The following is a 19,125-nucleotide window of genomic DNA, read 5'->3' as shown; positions in this document are numbered from 1 at the left end:
GGCCCGCGCCGCCTGCGCTCGCCTCCAGCTGTCGGGAGCCTTGTCCTACCCGCTAGAAGGGATCGCTGTTCCGTAGCGCCTCGTTCGGTTTGTACAGGCGCCTAGAGATGGACGCCAAGACCGCCATAGAGCGAATTATTGCCAAGAGGGGCCTGAAGCTGGGCAGCTCCAGAGCTGACGGTGGGCTCGAGAAGGGGAAGCGGGAGGGCGCTGCCCCGCGGAAGTCCATGGAGGAGGTGGCCACAGGCAAAGGCAGAATGACGGAGCCGGAGAGGAGCGAGCTCCTGCAGGTGAGCCGGGCTCTCCCCGAGCCAGCGCGGGCCGTGTCCCACGGGTACGGCACTCGGCAGCAGGAGCCCCACCTTTCCTCTCAAAACTTCTGATGTCACAACTGGTTTAGTAGAGTCAGTTCAGACAAACTTTTTGTTTCACACTTTCTTTCTCAGATATTTTTCAGTGACAGCTGAGCTAATAAAATCACATTCATCTGACAAGGCTGGTAAATGCAAAGATTTGAGGCCAGAGGTGCCAGTTAGTCCATTAATACCTGTCCTCGTGTGTCCAATAGAACACGTCTCAGAGAAGTCTTTTAAGCACTTCCTGCAAAGAGCTTAAGGTTTGAAAACATTTGATTAAGAACATGCCAAAAAGTGCAGAGTGTTTGAACTGAATTGCCAAGCTCCCACTCAGCTATAGGTAAATTAGGTCATTACATTATTCTTCCATTGCAGCTAAAGAGCAGAAACTAAGACACTGCAAGGTATCAAAGCATCTGTATGTCTATATGACTGTTCCACTCGAGGTAAACCTGTGGTTGCAGAGAGAGAAGTTCAAGACTTATTAGGTGACCTAGTCACAGCCTGTCAGGATTCCCAGAAGGACAGGGAAACTTTAGATGGACTCTAGAAAAGATACAACTCATATGGACTAGGCATACTAATATTTCTAGGCCACTCTTTTTAACGAAAGGGCTTGTCATGGGTCTGTGCCACAACGTCAGTTGAGAAGTCCTAAGTCAAGGATGAGCTATGGCTGGGCAGCTCATGCACAGTTCTGGCTAGATTCCTTAGTTTATTTTCTGTGTCTGTTGGCCCAGTGTTGGTTACTTAATACTGGTTTCCTATAAACTAGGAAAAACAGGTGCAAAATCACCATCGTGTTAGATACACCGGATACTCTTTGGTGTCATTATTTTAATTTTAGTGAGCAGTGGTGTTCAACCACTCCCTAGTTGAGGCTCTCTCAAAATCACTTGGTTTCAGTTTTTCTTTTTAATGACTTTATGTCAACATGCAGGATTTCAACATCAGCCTTTCTCAGCAGAATTAAATGCTATCACATCTGAAGCTCATGCAGAGCCCCATGGCATCTTAAATGCAGTAATAATTGTGTGTAATGAATACCTGTGCTGGAGGCCTACTGGAAAAAGAGTGCGTGTTGAAAATACCTACTAAAACACAAACTACAGGGCCACATAACATGGAAAACAGGATCCTTCTCCTGAATGCTTTATTATAACTTCTGTAACTCACTGTCATGTAGTTTGCAAGAAGGCTCTGCTGCTTCCCAAAAAGCAACCAAATATGCTAAGAAATATACTAAGAAAGGTAGCACCAACCTTTTTGCTGGAAGTGTTTTGGAGTTCTTGAACTGCTTTTGTTTTAGGGTCATATACTGTAGTGATCTTTATTCAAAACTGAGTACATACCAAGCCTGTGAAACTTGGTTCTTTGCATTCTCTCCTTGTTTTGTCTATTTCAGACTGGTTTTACTATCACTTGATATATTTCAGATGATCACTACAATTTTGTCTTCTTTGAGTTAAAAGTAATTTTCTCAGCTTATTAATTAATTAAATGCTAAGAGAGAGCTTTGAAAGTGAGATATTCTTATCATAGAATCATAAAGTCATAGAATGGGATGGATGGGTAGGAAGAGACCTTAAAGATCACCTAGTTCTCACACCTTCCACTAGACTCTGCTGCTCAGATAATCTCAAAGTACTTGCTAATGCATTTGATGCATAGACTAACACTTACTCTTTTTTATTCTGTTTCATTTAGAAAATACTTTTGCTTGAGAAAGAAAAAGAAAAATACAACCATCTTCTTGGAGAGAAGGACAGAGAAATCCAAAACCTGAAAGACAATCTTAGGTCCAAAACCAAGACTAGTGAAGTGTCTTTACTACAAAATCAACTAGAAGAAAAAACAAAGGAAGCAGAAAGAAGAGAACAATTACTTTGTTCTCTATCAGAAGAAATCAATAGGTTAAAGTGTAATTTATCTGCAGTCATGGCAAAATGCTCTGATCTTGAGAACGAAGCCAGTAGTACTTCTCAGGCATCCCAGGTAAGCACTGAAGAAATATTGCAATTGCAAATTGGGTTTTGTTCCCCCTAAGCACCAATACCTGCTATAAAATAGGATGTTTTTTAATTTTCTTACAAGCTGTGTTGCATGCTGAAATATTCTTGTATGAAGAGAGATGGTACCCAGATGGAACTCCAAATGAGGAACAGTCAGAGAGCACACTTCAGGCAGCACAGCTGGGGAGGGAGTTCTCTCCTGCTGTGTTCAAGGTCACACACAGGTAGTGTGACCTGTGATACTGCTGGGATGATCCACTGCTGCTTAGGCAGGCACTGTGCCCTTCTCAGATTTGTGTGCTCAGTGATTAGACAGAGTGAGAAGGCAGCAGTGATAAGAAATATGGGGCACTAATAAAGACAAACTAAGCTCCTCACCTAATTCAGCTTCAGTCATGAGAATACCTTTCTTCTCTCTGCTCTTATGAATCCTCATTTGTGTCTCAGTTGTTAAAACTAATTGTCTTTACTTTCTGTGGCATCACACATGGTAAATTCTTCAATGTGGCACACGGTAGGACAGGAATGTTGAGTTTCTCCTCTCATGTGAAGTGGTCAGTAGGTATGGTGCCAACCCTTGGCAGGGTTTACAAGTCTATTTAGGATTCTACAGTTGTTTTTCCACTCCTGCCCCACTCTAACGTTCTTTGGAAAATGCAGTAGTAACTCTATGAAGGGCACAGGGAAGTTGTTTAGGTACAGGTGCCTAAAAATAGGCGGCTATAAGTCTTTCTTTTCCAGCTTTTGACCTGCAGATGGTGCTGGTTCCCTCCACTCCACACGGGAGTTGAGCAATTTCTAGAAATTCTGCTGTAGCCAAATACATAACAGAATATCTTCATCTACTACTTTTGAATGGTAACACATATATATATAGTACTTCCAATAATGCAGTTTATTGAGAAATATCACTTTAAATGCAATGCATTTATTTTAAATTTTAAGACATTTTGAACTTCATTAGAGGTGTTAAAATGTGTATTAAGTCAACAGGTTTTCATGATATTTTTGTCACTAAACCACCAAAATATGTATTACTTTAAAACCATAGTTTTCTTTTAAAATTGTAACTGATTTCTATGCAGAGGACAGTGATGTTTACTGGATGTCTTGGAGAACTTGAAAACAAGTCTAGCAATGCTGCTTGAAACTGCTAGGTGGCATACTAGCTCTGAAATGGAAACAACAGTTTTATGGCAGAATTTTGAGCAAGTTTTTACTGACGCAGGACTCTGATGTTCATAGAAACAAGTTCAGTGTCTCTAAGTCCTATTTTTATTAGGAAGTGTTTAAGTTTAATAATAACATTCAAAGTTCTGTATTTTTCAGCTATAATTTCTGTTTTAAATCATGTCCCAAGATCCATAGAAAAATGTTGGAAAAAATGTAGTTTGGAGTTGGGTAGTAATGTACATTTTTTTTCCTCACTAAAGTTCCCTCTGACATATACCTACACAATTTCATAACCACTTTGTATCCTGCAGAAAAGTTACATGTCAGAGTGGGAGAAACATGACTGTAACTGCTCTCCAGTTTTAGATGGATCTCAAGAAGTCTCCTACTCATACATAAGTCATACTCACTGTACTGTGGGATCAAGCTCAGAAAATCAGGCTCTTTGTCCTTGTGCCTGCAGACAGGCCTGCAAGATTTCCCAGATGTTCACAGTCTTCCTGTTATCCCAGAGCATCAAGGTCTCTGGCTTTCCCCAACTCCTCCTGTATGTCTGAGTCATTATCAAATGTATGAGGATACAAAAATAGAAAAAAACATTTACTTCTTCTTGTGTACTTAAATAATACCCTTAAATATCTTCATTTTTCAAAACCTCTTTGCAGAACACCCTTCAGGACTGCCAAGACAGCAGTTCAGCAGAAAATACATTATGGTTTCCGTAGGAAATGTTTTAATGTAACTATGAATTGCAGACTTATGGAATAAATTCCATGTAAATCTTTATCCCATATTTTGTAGAAGAGTCTATTTTAAATATCTGAAATGGCTTTCTACATAACTTGGATCCTTCAAAAAAAACCAGCAACCAACTATAAAGATCTTTAAACACAAAAGGCACATCTGTTTTAATTTTTAAATGCATCTGATTTAATTTAAAAAATATTCTTATGCTGTTTATGCGAGATTAATAGCTGTACAGGAGTAGCTTTGCTGTTTCAGCCATCTGTTTTAAACAACACTAACAAGTTGTTCTTTGTCTGCAGGAAGCTGCAACAAACAGCACTGAAATGGAAAGACAATTGAAAGATGTAAGTTTCCTGTAAATTTCAACCATCTATATGGAGATGCAGAAGAATGTAAATTATCATCATGTACATTTTTGGGTAGTATGGGACCTCAGAGGGTATGTTTCTCTCTAAAATATAACCTCTAAAATGATTTTGTGAGAAGGCAATAATTTAAATTTAAAAACCAAAAAACTTGCAAAAGAAAAAATTAAGATTTCTATCATCTTTGAAAGACCTTGCTTAGAACATCAGAACAAAGTGGTTGCTGACAACTCAGAAGCCTCTAGGAACCAGACACTGCTTGGGATAGCATGTGGTTGGATTAGAAACCTCCTGAGGTCCCTTCCAAACTGAATAAGTCAATGAGCCAAGCAGCTAAAAAATCCATGTCCTTGTTCTTACAAATTAAATTGCAATGATACAGTTTTATTTTTTTCCATTTTCAAGGTCTGTTATTTTATATTTTATTTTATATTTGAGATTGAAGAGTTAATTCTTCATAATCTAGGCATGACTCATGAAAGCCTTTGTTCTTTAAGTAATTTTCCCATTGCTGCAATTTTAACTTATGCTCAGCATCCTGAATTAACTTTCCAAATGAAGATGGATTTATTTATTTTTTGTATAGATTACTACAATTTGCAGCAGACTTATCTAGCTTATCTTTAATAACTTCTAATATTTTGAAGACATAAAACAAATACTTTTAAAAGCTGATTAATTACCAGAGACTTTTTTGTTGTTCTTATATTTCTTTTTATGAAGGCTCTTGAGAAAAATCAGCAGTGGCTACTGTATGACCAGCAACGGGAAGCATATGTCAGGGGCCTGCTTGGAAGGATCTTTGAACTTGAACAGAAGGCAGAAATAGTTAGCCAGCAAGAATCCAAAACAAATTCAGAAGGTATCAACTTCATTTTTACTCCCACAAGTGACCCAAACCATAATTATCTATGGAAATAAATTTTCTGAAAACAAATTCTAGCACACTTAAAATCAAGACTTTGTTCTCAACGCTTTGGCTGCTTAATGGTAAAACTTGGTTAAAAAATATTCCTCTGCTTCCTGTTATCTATCTATGTTACTTGACCAAGAGTACTTCCTGTTCTTATCCACTTCAAAGATGGTTTTAACAGCCTTGGCACTCTATTAGCAACCTCTCTATTTGTGGAAAGTGTTGAGGCAAATAGATGTACATCTCCCATCCTTCAAAGTACACTTTCAATAGACATAATGGAAGCATTAAGGATTTATTAGCTAGGTGTGGATCAGATTTTTTTAAATTTACTTTTTTCAAAATAAATATTATAAAAATGACTCAAGATTGCCATGTTCTTTACTCAGCTGAACAGTTGTTACAGGGCAAGAAAACCTGTGACAGGTTTTGGCACCTCTCCAAAGCAGTGTTTCACAATAAAGACCTGGCCACCTCCAGCTCACTTCCTTGCTGTGCAGTTCCTCAATAAGGCACACCCTCTCAGAATTAATAAAATTAAAATCATATTAAGCAGAAGAACAGAAGGCATTGACTTGCTTTTCTTGTTACCAAATTATTGATTTCATACATTCTGTAACTGACCTGCAAGGTAAATTCACTAAACAGAACAAACATTGTGTGGAGTAAGAGCATACCCACAGACTTACCATTAGTAATTCATGGGCAGTGGCTTGGTTTCTGTATTGCTGCTTGACTCTTTCTGGGAAACACTGAAATATCATCACAAACTTGTTTTGGTGCTGTTCAGAAATCTATAAACAGTATTTTTAGAGGGAGGCAGACTCAGCTCACCAGAAAATGTTCCACAGAGTTACTGCAGTCAAAGCTTTGCCCCAAGAGCAACCAGAAAACTTAAAGTCAGGATATAAGAAAGTTCTCTTCAAGCAGCTAGGCAGTAGCAGAAATCCAAATTTCTAAGAACCTAGCTATACAAGTTGGAAGTATATATATGAAAACTTTTTCTGTGGAAAAACTTGGCCTTTCTCTGAGGATGTCACTGCCCTATAAAGGAGTTTTGCTAATGAGAAGATAGGGCTTAGTTCATAGCTGAGGGAACGGAGAACATTCAAGCAGGAAACTCTCCCTAGTAAATTACACTTTGAATAATTAGGGTAAGTCTTCAATAGGAAAATTATCAAAGTCACAAAACTTATAGTGCCAAAAATCAGCAAAGCCCATGAAATTCTGCTTTCCTCATTCTGCTTCTACATATATTTTGTATTGCTCCTGAATTTTTGCAGTCTGCCTCTTAATTTTTTCCTACTTAATAAACTTTTCTTGGGTTTTCAAGCAGAAATTTTCTAACCCTGGTTTAAGCAGTAGTTGCTACCCAGGAAGCAAGCATTTATTAATCAAAAGAACTGTCCTACTTCTTTCTATTGACTCTTTAGAAGTAAATTATGGCATACTAAAAGATGGTCTGCAAAAGACAGTGGAAGGTCTGGCTTTGGTCAAAAAGGTTGAAGTAGAATCTATCCCATCCCCAAGGGTATCTCTGGGGAGGGAGTAATGCCAGCAGCTTGGCTAAAGAGCCTAAAAATAGAAGTAGGAATCCAGTGTCTTTGGGTCAGATTCCCATGTATCAGTATAATGCATGAGGCCTTAGAAGAACTGTGTTTTTTACAATATACAGTAAGTGTATTGGTAAGGAGACTTAATGTATTATAAATAGTGAAAGCTGTTTCAACCAAAGTTTGGTTCTAATCTGAGCTGTGCAATAGCCTACTATGTCAATTTCTATTAATAAGCCTTAAAATGCTGATAGTAATTTTAATAAGCCTTAAAATCAGAGATTTAGTGCTCTGATTTTTAAGTGGGTTTTTTTTTCACATTACTAACTCAATTATTTCTAACTCATTAAGGTCATCTACAAGAGGAAAAACAAGAATACTGTGACCAACTGTTCCCAACTGCTAAGAGAGATCCTGAGACTGAAAGACGCACCATAACCCAGCTGAGATCTGAACTTAATGAACTTAAAAAGACATATCAAGAAACACAAGGGGAAATGATGAGTTTAAATGCCTTACTGCAGTCACAACAGCTTGCTGAAATGAAGACTCAAGAAAATGAAAATAAAATGAAAGAGAAAGCACAAAGACTAAAACAGGAAAATGAAACTCTCAAAGAACAGCTCAGAGAAGAAAAAGAAAAGTCTGAAGATCTTTTATGTCAGGTATGTGGATGGATTTGGTGGTTTGAGATCATTAGCAAAGAATCAAGAGAGATAAAACTTCATAGTTAATCAGAATGGACCATCTCTCTCTATGGTAACTGTTCTTCACATAGATCTAGACTCATTCCTTGTGGTTAAAACTGAATTGTTTAAACATGAAACTTCTTTCTTAATTTATTTCCCTAGTCTTAAGGGATACAAAAGAGAAGTAGAAAATACTGAATTGATTCTAATATAGTTTATCCTTAAGACTAATTGTAAATGAGAACAAGAAAGCTAAAAAATCATTTTATCATGTGCTCCTAAGTATGGAATACCACTAATATTTGCTGTCACCTGGCAGCTAAAATACAACTGATATTTGAAATACAAGAATAAAATTTACTAGACACCAAAGTAGACCAAAAGCAGAACAACACTTAAGCTCTCTAAAGACAGACTGGTTTTCACTGCTCAATAATGATTAAAATATGTTTATTTTATTTTATTTTTTGAAGCTGAACAACAGCATTATAAAAGTTGATACATGCTGAAAGCAGAGGATATTTTAATGTATGCATTTACTTAATCATTATAATATAGTACTTTCTCTTAAACTTGTTCTCCTATTTTAAAGAAAATCGCCTTGTTTGTTTTATTAACATCATATCATGTTAGTGCAGACATAGGTTTTGTGAGTATATTTTTATCAGCATCCTGGCAATCGCCAGGCTTCCATTTTTTGTTTCTTTTTTTAACAATAACATCATCCTGTATTCCCCCTTCTCAGTGCAATAATAATTTTTCACTAGGGTTTTCCTTGGGGAAGTAGTGATTTGAATTGAGTTTGGTTCTTGCATAACAGGCACACATTTGCTGTTTGCATTGGAATGTAAGAGTTTGCTTCCATCTCATTATAAATTAATTCTTTTTAAGCTTATTAGCTATTGTATATGGATGTTGTTTGTTACAAGTGCTCATCTGCCTTGTAGGTGCAGCTTCTTCGTAAATCATTGCTCAGACAGGAGGCAGAACACACAAGAATAGCTTTGTTGGAACAACAGGTACATAATTATGTGCTAAAATGCTGATATTTAATGTGTTAGGCACAGAGTCTTTCTAGACTAACTTCACATTTAAGAGTGATTAGTATATCAAAATAAAGTAATGCTAGACACGAATATTCAATTGTAGATAATCTCTTGATGCTTTCAAAAATTTTGACATGTCAGGAGGAAAATCTGTAACCTTGTACTGACAAGAGGGTATGAGCAAACCTGATAATGTTTTCTCCACAATCACTTATTAAACAGATGAAGCCTCAGATAAGGCATAGGAAACATCCTAAAACTAATCACCTAATTAAATTTAGCAATATATTTTTGATATAGAAATAATTGTATTGCCATATTTTATATTTTCTTTATTTGAAATTGAAATACCCTCTAATCAAAATAACTTTAAACTGTACCTCTTCTAAGGGAGATTTTAATAATTGGGCACGTGTGAATTTCACTGTATTAAAAGCAACAGCAATTTTTAATTTTTCATTTAAATTTTCCTTTTAATCCCATTTTAAGATGTTATTGCAGAGCAAAACTGGCTTTAAATACATAAATGGGAAACATTCCTCCCAATTCATACTAACTTTGACTTTAAGTTTTCACTTTGTTGGGCTGCCAGATCCAGATATGTACCACAGACTTAGAGAATGGGAAGCTTGATCGCCACAACCTGAAGCTTGAGTTAAACCATGTTCTCAAGGAGCTGCGCAAGGCCAAGGAGAAAATCACCCGTCTGGAACCCCTGGTATGTACTGAATATTCAACTCACAGGTGAATTCAGTCAGGGATTTTGCAAAAACATACATCTTCTTGCTTTGGGATCTTGTTTCAAACCCTGAGTAAGTGTCCCTGCATCCCTTATGTCTGTTCCCCAAGCTGCAGAGCCCTGTGCAAGCCAGGCAGGCGCTGCTTTGCTCTGCAGCAAGCACGGAGCAGGAGCACTGCAGCAGCAGCTCCAGAACAGGCAGGGTGCTGAGCAGAAAGCACTCTGTACTCTGTATCAGTGTGTCACCCAGCTTTGTCTGTTGCACCATGACAAAGATGCAATGTGCTTCCACTCACACTTGTTGCTGGTGAACAGGGCACAGTCCTTAGTGCTGTAACACACCCAAGGCTTGTGTGCCATCAAGCCTTTAATATATTTTCCTACAGTGTTTGATCAGTGCATGCATGTCCCAGTCTTACAGTGAAGCTCCTCCTTTTCCAGAAGCTCCGGGAATCTGGACATATGGAATCACAAGAAGATTTGCCAGCTGTATTTGACAAGAAGCTGACCACATATGACAGAAGTCCTCCCCTGAAACATTCCAGCTGCCTTGATGAAAGTTTTCTCGAGTGTCCCAGATGTAAAGTGCTATATCCAACGAGCCAGCATAGAGAATTACTAGCACACATTGACTTCTGTACAGCTTGAGCTCCAAATGGACTATCTTTGCTTCATATCTGCTGCCAATATGCCTGGCAAAAGATCTTTTAAAGCTTTTTTTCTTGCTGTTGTATAAACAACTGCTGATTTTATAATTCAGTTCCACAAAAACAGTATTAACATTATAATTTGGCCTCAGTATTTTACCTCATGTTTTTGCAAAACAGCTACTGCATCTTCTAGTTGCAAACAAAAATATTTTTAGAGTTAGGAATATTTTAAATAGTAAACTACTGACAGGTTTTTTTTTTGCACTATTAAATGTAGGAAATAGTAAAAGCACAATTATTGTGTCAGACTATATTTTAGTTTTGGCATACCCAGTTCTTGGTTGTTGAATCCTGATGATTGTGCTTGTACCTTAACTGACAAGAATAGCTGCAAAAGATTTTTGGCCCTCATAGTTGCACTATATATATATATATATATATATATATATATTTATTTATACATGGTGTGTGTATATATGTGTCGTGTGTATAGTATATACATACATGTGTTATAGATCATATATATGTGGAATATCAACATCTTGATACATAAAAACTCAGGAGGGCCATGTTAGATCTTTGCTGCTTAAGATTGATGTTCAAACCATCAATCTTAAGTAGCTGATTATCCTGAACCACCATCAGGGGTGACTAAAATGCTGACCAAGGTTTAACCTCAGAAAAACAACTTCCTAGCAAACAAAAACTTCCTTGGTGCCAGAGAAAGTTTATATTTCAGACAATGTCAGAGGCCATTTTTGAATTTTGCATATAGATTTATGCTGAATTAAACTTGTTTTGCTTCTGTGTTTCAGAGGTTAAAGTTGGGAAATGTCAGTTATTCAACCTTAGATTGGACAAATGTCCCAAAGTGCAGTTTTTAACAAATTGCCCCAGTGTATTTGGAGTGTAACTGTATTTTGGTATTAATACAAAACATGAGTTAATGACAAATTCTGGCAACAAATTAGAAACTGGCAAAAAAAATCCCTAATGGATTGCAATTGCAGTGTCATTTTTCTCTAGCACTTACTGTAAACTTGAATGTGTTGTGAGCATTTTGTTCCTTGCATATGCAGTGAAATCCCAACAAGAATTTACTTCTGTGGAAATTATTAAAATGGGGAAATTTTACAAAGATGCACTAGTTAAGAATAAATTTGTGCATTTTACAAGTTTGTGGTTTGCTGAGGACACACAGGTACCCAAGGTGTCTCTTTCTCTGGCCTGCTGATTCTGATTGCTAGCTGGTGTCAGCTTTCTCCATCGTGCTTTGCTGCAAAACTGTGCTTTTACCCATAATGTTCACCTTAATCCCTAATGGTTAAAACTTATTCTTAAACATGAAGGTGTTTTCCAATTTATTGAAAACAACTAATAGTATCAAGTGATGTTATTCTCGATTAAATCCAGTACTCACCAGATAGAAAATACTAAAAGGTATTATCTTAATATCTGGAATATCTGCCAGATTTATTGTATTAGCCATTCTCTATCCACTTTTCAATTTCACTGACTGTGTCTCAGGCTAATCTTTGTATTTGACAATTTGCTCAATTGCTAGCAACAGATTTACTGACCAAAGATATGATAAACTAATGAGTAAAAGAGAAATTGTGCTTCAGAATCTCAAGGATTTGTCATGAGGGAAATTGTCTTAATTTCATATAATTTTAAAAATATTTTCGTTCAGGATGATAACTATGCTTTTCATTACAGCCTAATAATTTTAATCTCTAATTAAACTACTTTTAAAAGTTTAAGTTTGTCTTTGAACAACGCCTTAGTCAGCTAGTATTCTATTCTCAGCTGCATACTCAGCAGTTTCTGCAAAAGGAAATCCTTATCTTTTATGTATTATAAATGAAATAGGTTTGCCTACTACAGGTCAGAACTCTTCAGTAGTTCTGAGGCTTTCTTAAATCAGCATAAAACACTTCTGCATTAGAAACTGGTACTGTAGAGGGAGACTCGGAAAGTTCATAATGTGATAATGTTTAAAAGGTTTTGTTCGTTCCACCTTTTCTGAACTTTAACAATGGATTTAGTCCTACCTGATAAATTTTACACCTAAGCACAAAAACCCCCTTGCTGATAAATTTTTACAGGTCATTATTGTGGTATATGTTGCAAAATACCAACATGACATTCCAGTGAAGTAAAACACTTTGAAAGCAGACCCACAAATACTATTGTCATCACCTACATGTAATTAAAACCAACTATAAAACTCCAACTTTGTAAGGTATACAAATCATAACACTACTTTTTTTCCCATTACTTAGAAGCTAAGAAATCTCAGATTTTTTTTTTCACTCAAAGTTACCAAGGGATATCTGCTGCTCCTCTCTTTAATTATATGTGGAGAAGAGAAGTTTGTGCCTAAAATGCTCACCTTACTTGAAAGAATTAATTAGCTGTCGGTATAGTTCTTGGTAAGGCAGGAAGCAACAGCAGTGTTTTCATTACTTCAAGTACTTTGGGTTTACAATTTCAGGAGTCTTTTTCTGTAATGTCCCCTTCAAGTAATTGAATTTCAACCTACCAGAAAGACTGCATTATTTGAAGCTGTTGATTTAGGGAAGCTTGGGGGCTAATACAATGGTTTACCAAGAGTAGTGTATTTATAAATCTAGCTTTCACACTGTTCTTTTTAAGCAAATTAAATGGTTTTGATGCAATGTTGGGTGGCTGGAAAGACAACTAAAACTCCCCATTTTTTTCCATAAGAAGAGCTGCTTGTGAAAAAAAACCTGAAAGATATCTCTCTTGATTATCTAGATCCATGAATCAACTTGTAATACCCTACTTGCTTGTGTAGCTTTTAGTCTCAGTTTTGATACCAATCTCTCACAAGGTTATCTTGATTTTGAGTATTGTACTTCAAGAACAATTCAGACTAATATGAATGTAGTAGAAGTCTTTCAGATTTTTGATCAAATTCATGGAAAAGCCAGGCTTATCCAGTCTAGAAAAAAAACAGGAAAAATTACAATTTCATACAGAGGAAAGAAAAATAAGTCTTCCAGTGCTCAATGAAAAGAGTAACATGTTCAAAATTGCAACAGATAAGGAAAATCTTTCTGGTGGTAGGAGCAGATGAGCAGTGAAACACATTGCTTACAGAGGCTGTAAAATCTCCACCACTGGAGATTTATGGGGACACTTATGTAACTACCTAAACCATCCCTGACAGGCCAGGCTGCCTTGGCTCAGGGACATCAGCCACTGATTTCTTACAGTGCCTTGAAACCCCATTTTTAATGGCACATAAAGATCTACAAGAAAAAAAGACACAATAAGATTTAAATAAAAAAAGGCACAATGGTTCTGCACTGACTCTTCATCTTTTTCTTTAGCATGTAGTGTTATTTAGTAGCTACTGTACCAGAAGTCATTAAAACAGTTTAATCTCATGTTTCTCAACTGGAAAATTACTGTATGAACTTCTATTCTAAGTAGACATAGGATACCATAAAATACTGCTTCAAAACAATACTTGCACTCATGCATCACTTTCCTGCTGAAAAACAAGATAAAAGACACAGACACAACTTGATGTCACTTAATTCCTGATTATTGGGAAGTGCATCATTCCCACATTGTTTTAACAAACAGCACCATGGTGTCTGGTTCTTTGGTATTTGGGGTCTTTAGGCTCCCCTCCATAAGGTGCTCCAGGTAGAAGATTCAGAAAGCTGGTGTCTTGAGTGGGAGCTGGCCAAGCAGCCAGTGAGAAACATCACTGCTCTAGAGGAGTTACAGATGTAAATTCTCTTCTAACATTGTCAATGTCAAATGCATCCTTGCAAAAAAAGCAGACTTCAAATAGGACATGTATCCATGAAGTGAGACTCTCCTCACACCCAGTCCTCCTTCAGACCTGGAACAGAGCTCCCCACCAGCATTTAGGGACAGACACTCATTTGGTGGTCTCTATGACCAACCAGAATTTTCAGTATTTTATACTGAATTAATAGTTCCAAAAAGACAGACCAAGATAAGGGCTTCAAAATACTCCATAAGAAAGAAGCCTGGGAACTTATCAAGGTGATATCCTGCTGGCTTCTTGATGGAAGTGCAAGCAGGTTTAATTTCCCTCATAAATTTAAAACTGGTGAATGTGCACACTGTGCCAGTGAAAGTGATAGTTTTGTCCATGTAACAAGCTTGATAGGGTCAGTGCTATCTCATGCAACTAGGCAGAAAACTCTACAGCCTAATTAAGGCATGCATGCTTTCCAGACTCAGTTTATGGGAAGCTCCAAGTCACATCTTATCAGTCATCTGAAACGGCCACTGATAATGAAAACTATAAACAGTGTGGGAAATAACATGATTACCATTACATTAGGGAAGGCAGAAGGGGTTACAGCAGAATTTAAAGCATTATTTGAACTTTCATTGCTTTTGCAAGATTGATTTTTCTGTTTCTCCAGCCCTAGCTTAATGCTAGCTAAGGAGAAGCCTGACAATGTAGACAATCTTTGCAGCAGACAGGCACTGTAGACCTTCCTTCAGAAATATGTGGCTTTTAAAAGTAAAGCTGCTATCCCAATTTGGAGCTGAAGAACCCCTGTTGTTCCCAACAAGTTACTTTTCTAAGATGAGACATCAGGGAAAGAGAAGGGACATTTCTCCTTAAACTTCATGAATAAGAGCATTCTCTAATCCCTGGGTTCTTGACAAGGAGAGCAAACAATGGTGTCTGTGATCTCTGCACAGCATAAAACCCAGCAGACCAATGTGTTCAGGGAATGTCTGAGTACATCTCCTGAGCTGGACAGGCTGGTGACAAATTTAGTTTGTAAATCCTTCAGATGTTCACCGCAGCTTTTGTTTTGATGTCTTTGCATCAAAGCTCATTAGAAGGAATGTAAGTAACTTTATGCACACCTGAAAGTTAAGCAAAGATCCAGTGGCACTTAAACATCCAACTCTGCAAAAAAACTCATGCAAGGTCTCAGTTCCTTGGTAAGAGTGTTCTGCCAGATCCTGCAATGTCCAAATAAAGCAGTCTGATACTCTGTATTCACTGATAAACTCCCTAAATCCACGGGCTTGATGTATAAGCGTAATAAGAGTTTGTAAGACTGTTAAGAAACAACCTCATTTAGTTAGACTTTAGCTGGAGCTGAGTCACTCTGGTGAAGCTTGGTTAGCATGCAGCAAAACAGAAAATGTGACCATCCAGGGGAAGTCTATGTTACGTGGATTATGTTCTTAGTTTGCATTTGGTTCAGGGAGAAATCTCTTCCTCACTGTAAGCCACAATGCTGATGCTGGCAAACTTCTGGTGGTCTTGATGACTGGAAGCTGACCCAGCTTTTATTAGAAAGCACATCTGACAGCATTATTGGCACTCTGCTTTTGGCTGAGGCTTTGAGTAGTAATGCTGCTGCTACAGCTTGAAACTACAGCGCCACTGGCACTTATCCCAGGAAGTGTGCCAGCTTCTAATGGGTACTGACCACAGCAAAATGAGACTTCCCAGAAGAAACTGTGACTTGCTCATGTCCCAGAAGAAACAGGGATTTGTTTTTCACATGATAAGTGAAGCATCTAGTTATTTTCAGTGGACAAAGGAATGTGTGAGCTTGCTACTATATCTAAACAAACCGATGCATTTATATTTGCCCTAAAAGTTTAAAACTGTCCCTCACACATTGGTGCAAGTGCCTTGGCTCACTGACATGAAAGTATAAAATGGGTGAGCAGTTCAAAAACTTCCTAAAAACCAAAATAAATCAAAACAGACTTGTATTTGAAACATACCTTACAATGGTATAACATCTTCTAAGCACAGGATTCATAGTATCTAGAAGCAGAACAGCTGCAGTGTAATATGTAAGAGCAAAAATGAAAATAGAAAGCTCACCTTGGTTGAAACTTATGATAAAAATCTTATTGTGCAGATGCATGAATCATCTACAAGCTTGTAATCTCTCTTGTGAAGACAAAGAGACAATCTTTCTAATGAAATGAATCTACATCACTTGGCAAACATTAAATGTGCAATACATCTGTTACAGAAGTCAGTGCTATTTACTTAGTGTGATACAGGTGCACAAAATACACCCAAAGATTTAAAACACCAATCTACAGGCAAGAAGATGCATAAATAAGGCAAAAACCTTTACTAAACCATATCCAAATGGAACAAGAACTCCCATCTCCCAGAGTCACCCACTAAGTGGTCCCATTCTCTGGGAATATTTCTTAATACTCAAGATATAAAAAGCTGATCGATGCCCATCTGTCACGACAGTTCATGGTTGCCAGGGGAACAATCTGAAAAGCAGAGCTTGACTAATGGTATCAGGTAACACAGCCCTTATCTGAAACAGAGAAGGCCAAACCTTGGGCTTTCATTAGGGATGAAGAAAACACCCATGAAAAAAGAAACAAGATTTTTTCCTGCTAGGTTAGGCAAACCACCTCCACAGAGGTCTCTGCAGCTTTCATTTAACTTAGAGCAATGAAATCTGAGCTGACTCCATGTTTGAGCATAAAAGCAAACATAGGTTACAAAAATTATATAGGTTAAGCAATCATAAGAGGTTTCCAGGCATTCTGGCAATCACTTCCTTGTCATGAGCACGTGGTGCACATACCACATGCAGCATCCACCTATTACAGTAAAGCCAGAGTGGCTCTGCGGGGGTTACGACTCCTCTCTTCCTCAGATTTCATGTTCTTATGGTTGCTATGATTAGACCTACCCAAAAGCAAATACAACTTTTGTACCTCATGGGAGGAAAAAGAAAGTTGCTCTTTTAGATAATGGATCCATTAGACCCAAAAGTAATCAGAAAATTTTTGCTCCTGCAAGGAGCCCCCACTTGTTTGATCAAACCTGAGGGAAACCAGCATGTTTTCTCACACCTCTGCTGTCCCCAGGCACAGGATTTTGTACACAGGTCACTGTGAAGTTCACTCACTAACTAAAAGCAGCAATTTACTTTGGCTCTCCTGAGCAAACAACACGCTTATGCCAAGTAACTCACACCTAAGGACCAAAGCTGAAGGTAGTCCTTTCTAAAGAAGATCAAAGATCTACCCAGACACTTCCACACATCATCTGATCTTCAAACCTTCTGCTCTTCTGGCACTCCTTTCCTTCCTGACTAAAAGTATCTTAATTTCTTCAATAATGCAGCTTTGTATGTTTCAGTTCCTGTTTCCTTTCCCTTATATTGTTTCAAATATGTTTACTCCTACTCTGAATTGACAGGGCCAGTTTCTAATTTAACTTTCCACTAATGTCAAAGGGGCTAAATATTTTATTCATAATAAAATTTGCTTTTATCTGTGCTACCATTTCCAGCTGCCTCACCTCTGCTCCCCCTGTCCTGTTAATGCCTCCCAGGTTTTCACACAGGTACAACCAGGCTATTAATAATGATTCTTTCCCAAATCCCTGCCATTATTTATAGCTGACCATGCCACTGCTACTGCCAGCTGCCCAGAACTTTGGGGCTAGTCTGTCAGCTCGTAAAATGTCCCAGGCCTGTGAGGTTGTGGCAACTACAAGGTGTTGCTGTATTTCAAGATTCACAAATCATTTTAAAGAATCAGTTCATAGCAGAGCCAAAATAAATTGTGGCTAGATATGCCAAGCATTGATCATAAATGCTAGTAAAAAAATCAGTAGGTTTATTAAATTTACTGAAATTTTTGTAATATGGATGCAGATTTTTTTCTCCCATCAAATGATGTAAGATAAAGTATCTGTATTGAGACACTTGCCAGTCACTTGTGTTGCTTTCTGAAGAAAAGACCCAATCTTTGCAAGTTTTACTGTCTTCACTTGACTTCATAGCCCATCCCCTTAACAGGGGATGCTGTGCCCATGTTTCATACAGTCATCTGTCAGCAGGAGCCAGCAGGAACATTTCATACACCTGTTTAGGCTGCCCTGCAAACTCCTTGTTTGATGAGATAGCACAGATAGTTAGAACCACTAACTGAAATACTTGCTATTTGAAATAAATGCAAATTCTGCACAGGCAAAGACGTGGGAAGCAGTCCAGGAAAGATGTCGCTCTTGTCATCCCTCATTAGGAGATTGCCCCTTCAAAGGGCCAAGTTTCTGGAATCCCCACTAATCTGGAATCCCCGCTAATGCTGTTGCGTAAATGGTCGATGGCAGGGTCACACCCAGGGTAGTGCAGAAGCACTGCCCGTCACCTGCTCCCCGTGGCACTCCGGTTTTGTACTGCTCACACGTGGAATCACTCTCACCTCATCAAATGATGTAGGTCCACACACTGAGCCTCAAAGTGCACCCTTGAGTGCCTGCACTGGCACTCAGCCAAATCAATTCGCCCGGCCTAAAGTTATACAACTGTTTACATACATTATGAAAACATTTTATCTTCTTTCATGAGACATTATCCGCCTGTCTGTGACAATTTACGTGCTTCACTTCCAGCCTATTTCTAAATCATCTGAGTGAAGACCCTAAGTGGAAAGCCCTACTTTCATTTACAATCTGAGCAACTGCTTCTAGTAATTGAAGTTCAGAGAAAATAAGGTATTTTCTAGGTTTGTCTTAGCACAAATTCCAGCACAAACTCCTAACACCAGTGAGATTCTAGATGAATTTCGTCAATAGATCCCCAAAATCATGTCGGTGACAGTTCTCCACAGTTAGGACAAGCAATGCACAGGTCTGCTGTTTCCAAAAGCCACTGACAATAGAGGAGGAGATAGGTAAATTCCTCTTTCTCTCTTTTTTTTTTTTTTTTACCCCAGATTACTCTGGTCATACAAGGCTCCTGAGAAGAGCTCTCAGAGTGGTGTGGCAGCCATCCATGTTTCTAAGCCATGCATACCCCATTGGATGGGAGCAGACTGAGTGGCCTCCCAGGGTCACTGCC

At 38.0% G+C, this 19,125-nt stretch overlaps 1 protein-coding gene across 1 annotated transcript; it reads left to right on the top strand.

Moving 5' to 3' along the window:
* Positions 1-107: 107 nt before the first annotated feature.
* Positions 108-10,241, top strand: CEP55 (centrosomal protein 55). Its single transcript, XM_036385892.1, has 8 exons — positions 108-290; positions 2,064-2,351; positions 4,588-4,632; positions 5,377-5,515; positions 7,471-7,784; positions 8,756-8,827; positions 9,447-9,572; positions 10,035-10,241. Exons 1-8 carry the CDS (start codon positions 108-110, stop codon positions 10,239-10,241), a joined length of 1,374 nt encoding a protein of 457 aa, XP_036241785.1.
* The last annotated feature ends 8,884 nt before the right edge of the window (positions 10,242-19,125 follow it).

Source organism: Molothrus ater, chromosome 8 (genome assembly GCF_012460135.2).
Source record: "Molothrus ater isolate BHLD 08-10-18 breed brown headed cowbird chromosome 8, BPBGC_Mater_1.1, whole genome shotgun sequence".
Taxonomy (NCBI): Eukaryota; Metazoa; Chordata; class Aves; order Passeriformes; family Icteridae; genus Molothrus; species Molothrus ater.
This window is presented reverse-complemented; position numbering and strand designations above follow the sequence as displayed.

Excerpts from the sequence above, each read along its gene's own strand:
- CEP55 (XM_036385892.1), top strand. The coding sequence starts at position 108 with ATGGACGCCAAGACCGCCATAGAGCGAATTATTGCCAAGAGGGGCCTG. Across the intron at positions 4,633-5,376 it reads TGGAAAGACAATTGAAAGAT|GCTCTTGAGAAAAATCAGCA; the intron begins GTAAGTTTCCTG and ends CTTTTTATGAAG. Across the intron at positions 7,785-8,755 it reads CTGAAGATCTTTTATGTCAG|GTGCAGCTTCTTCGTAAATC; the intron begins GTATGTGGATGG and ends TCTGCCTTGTAG.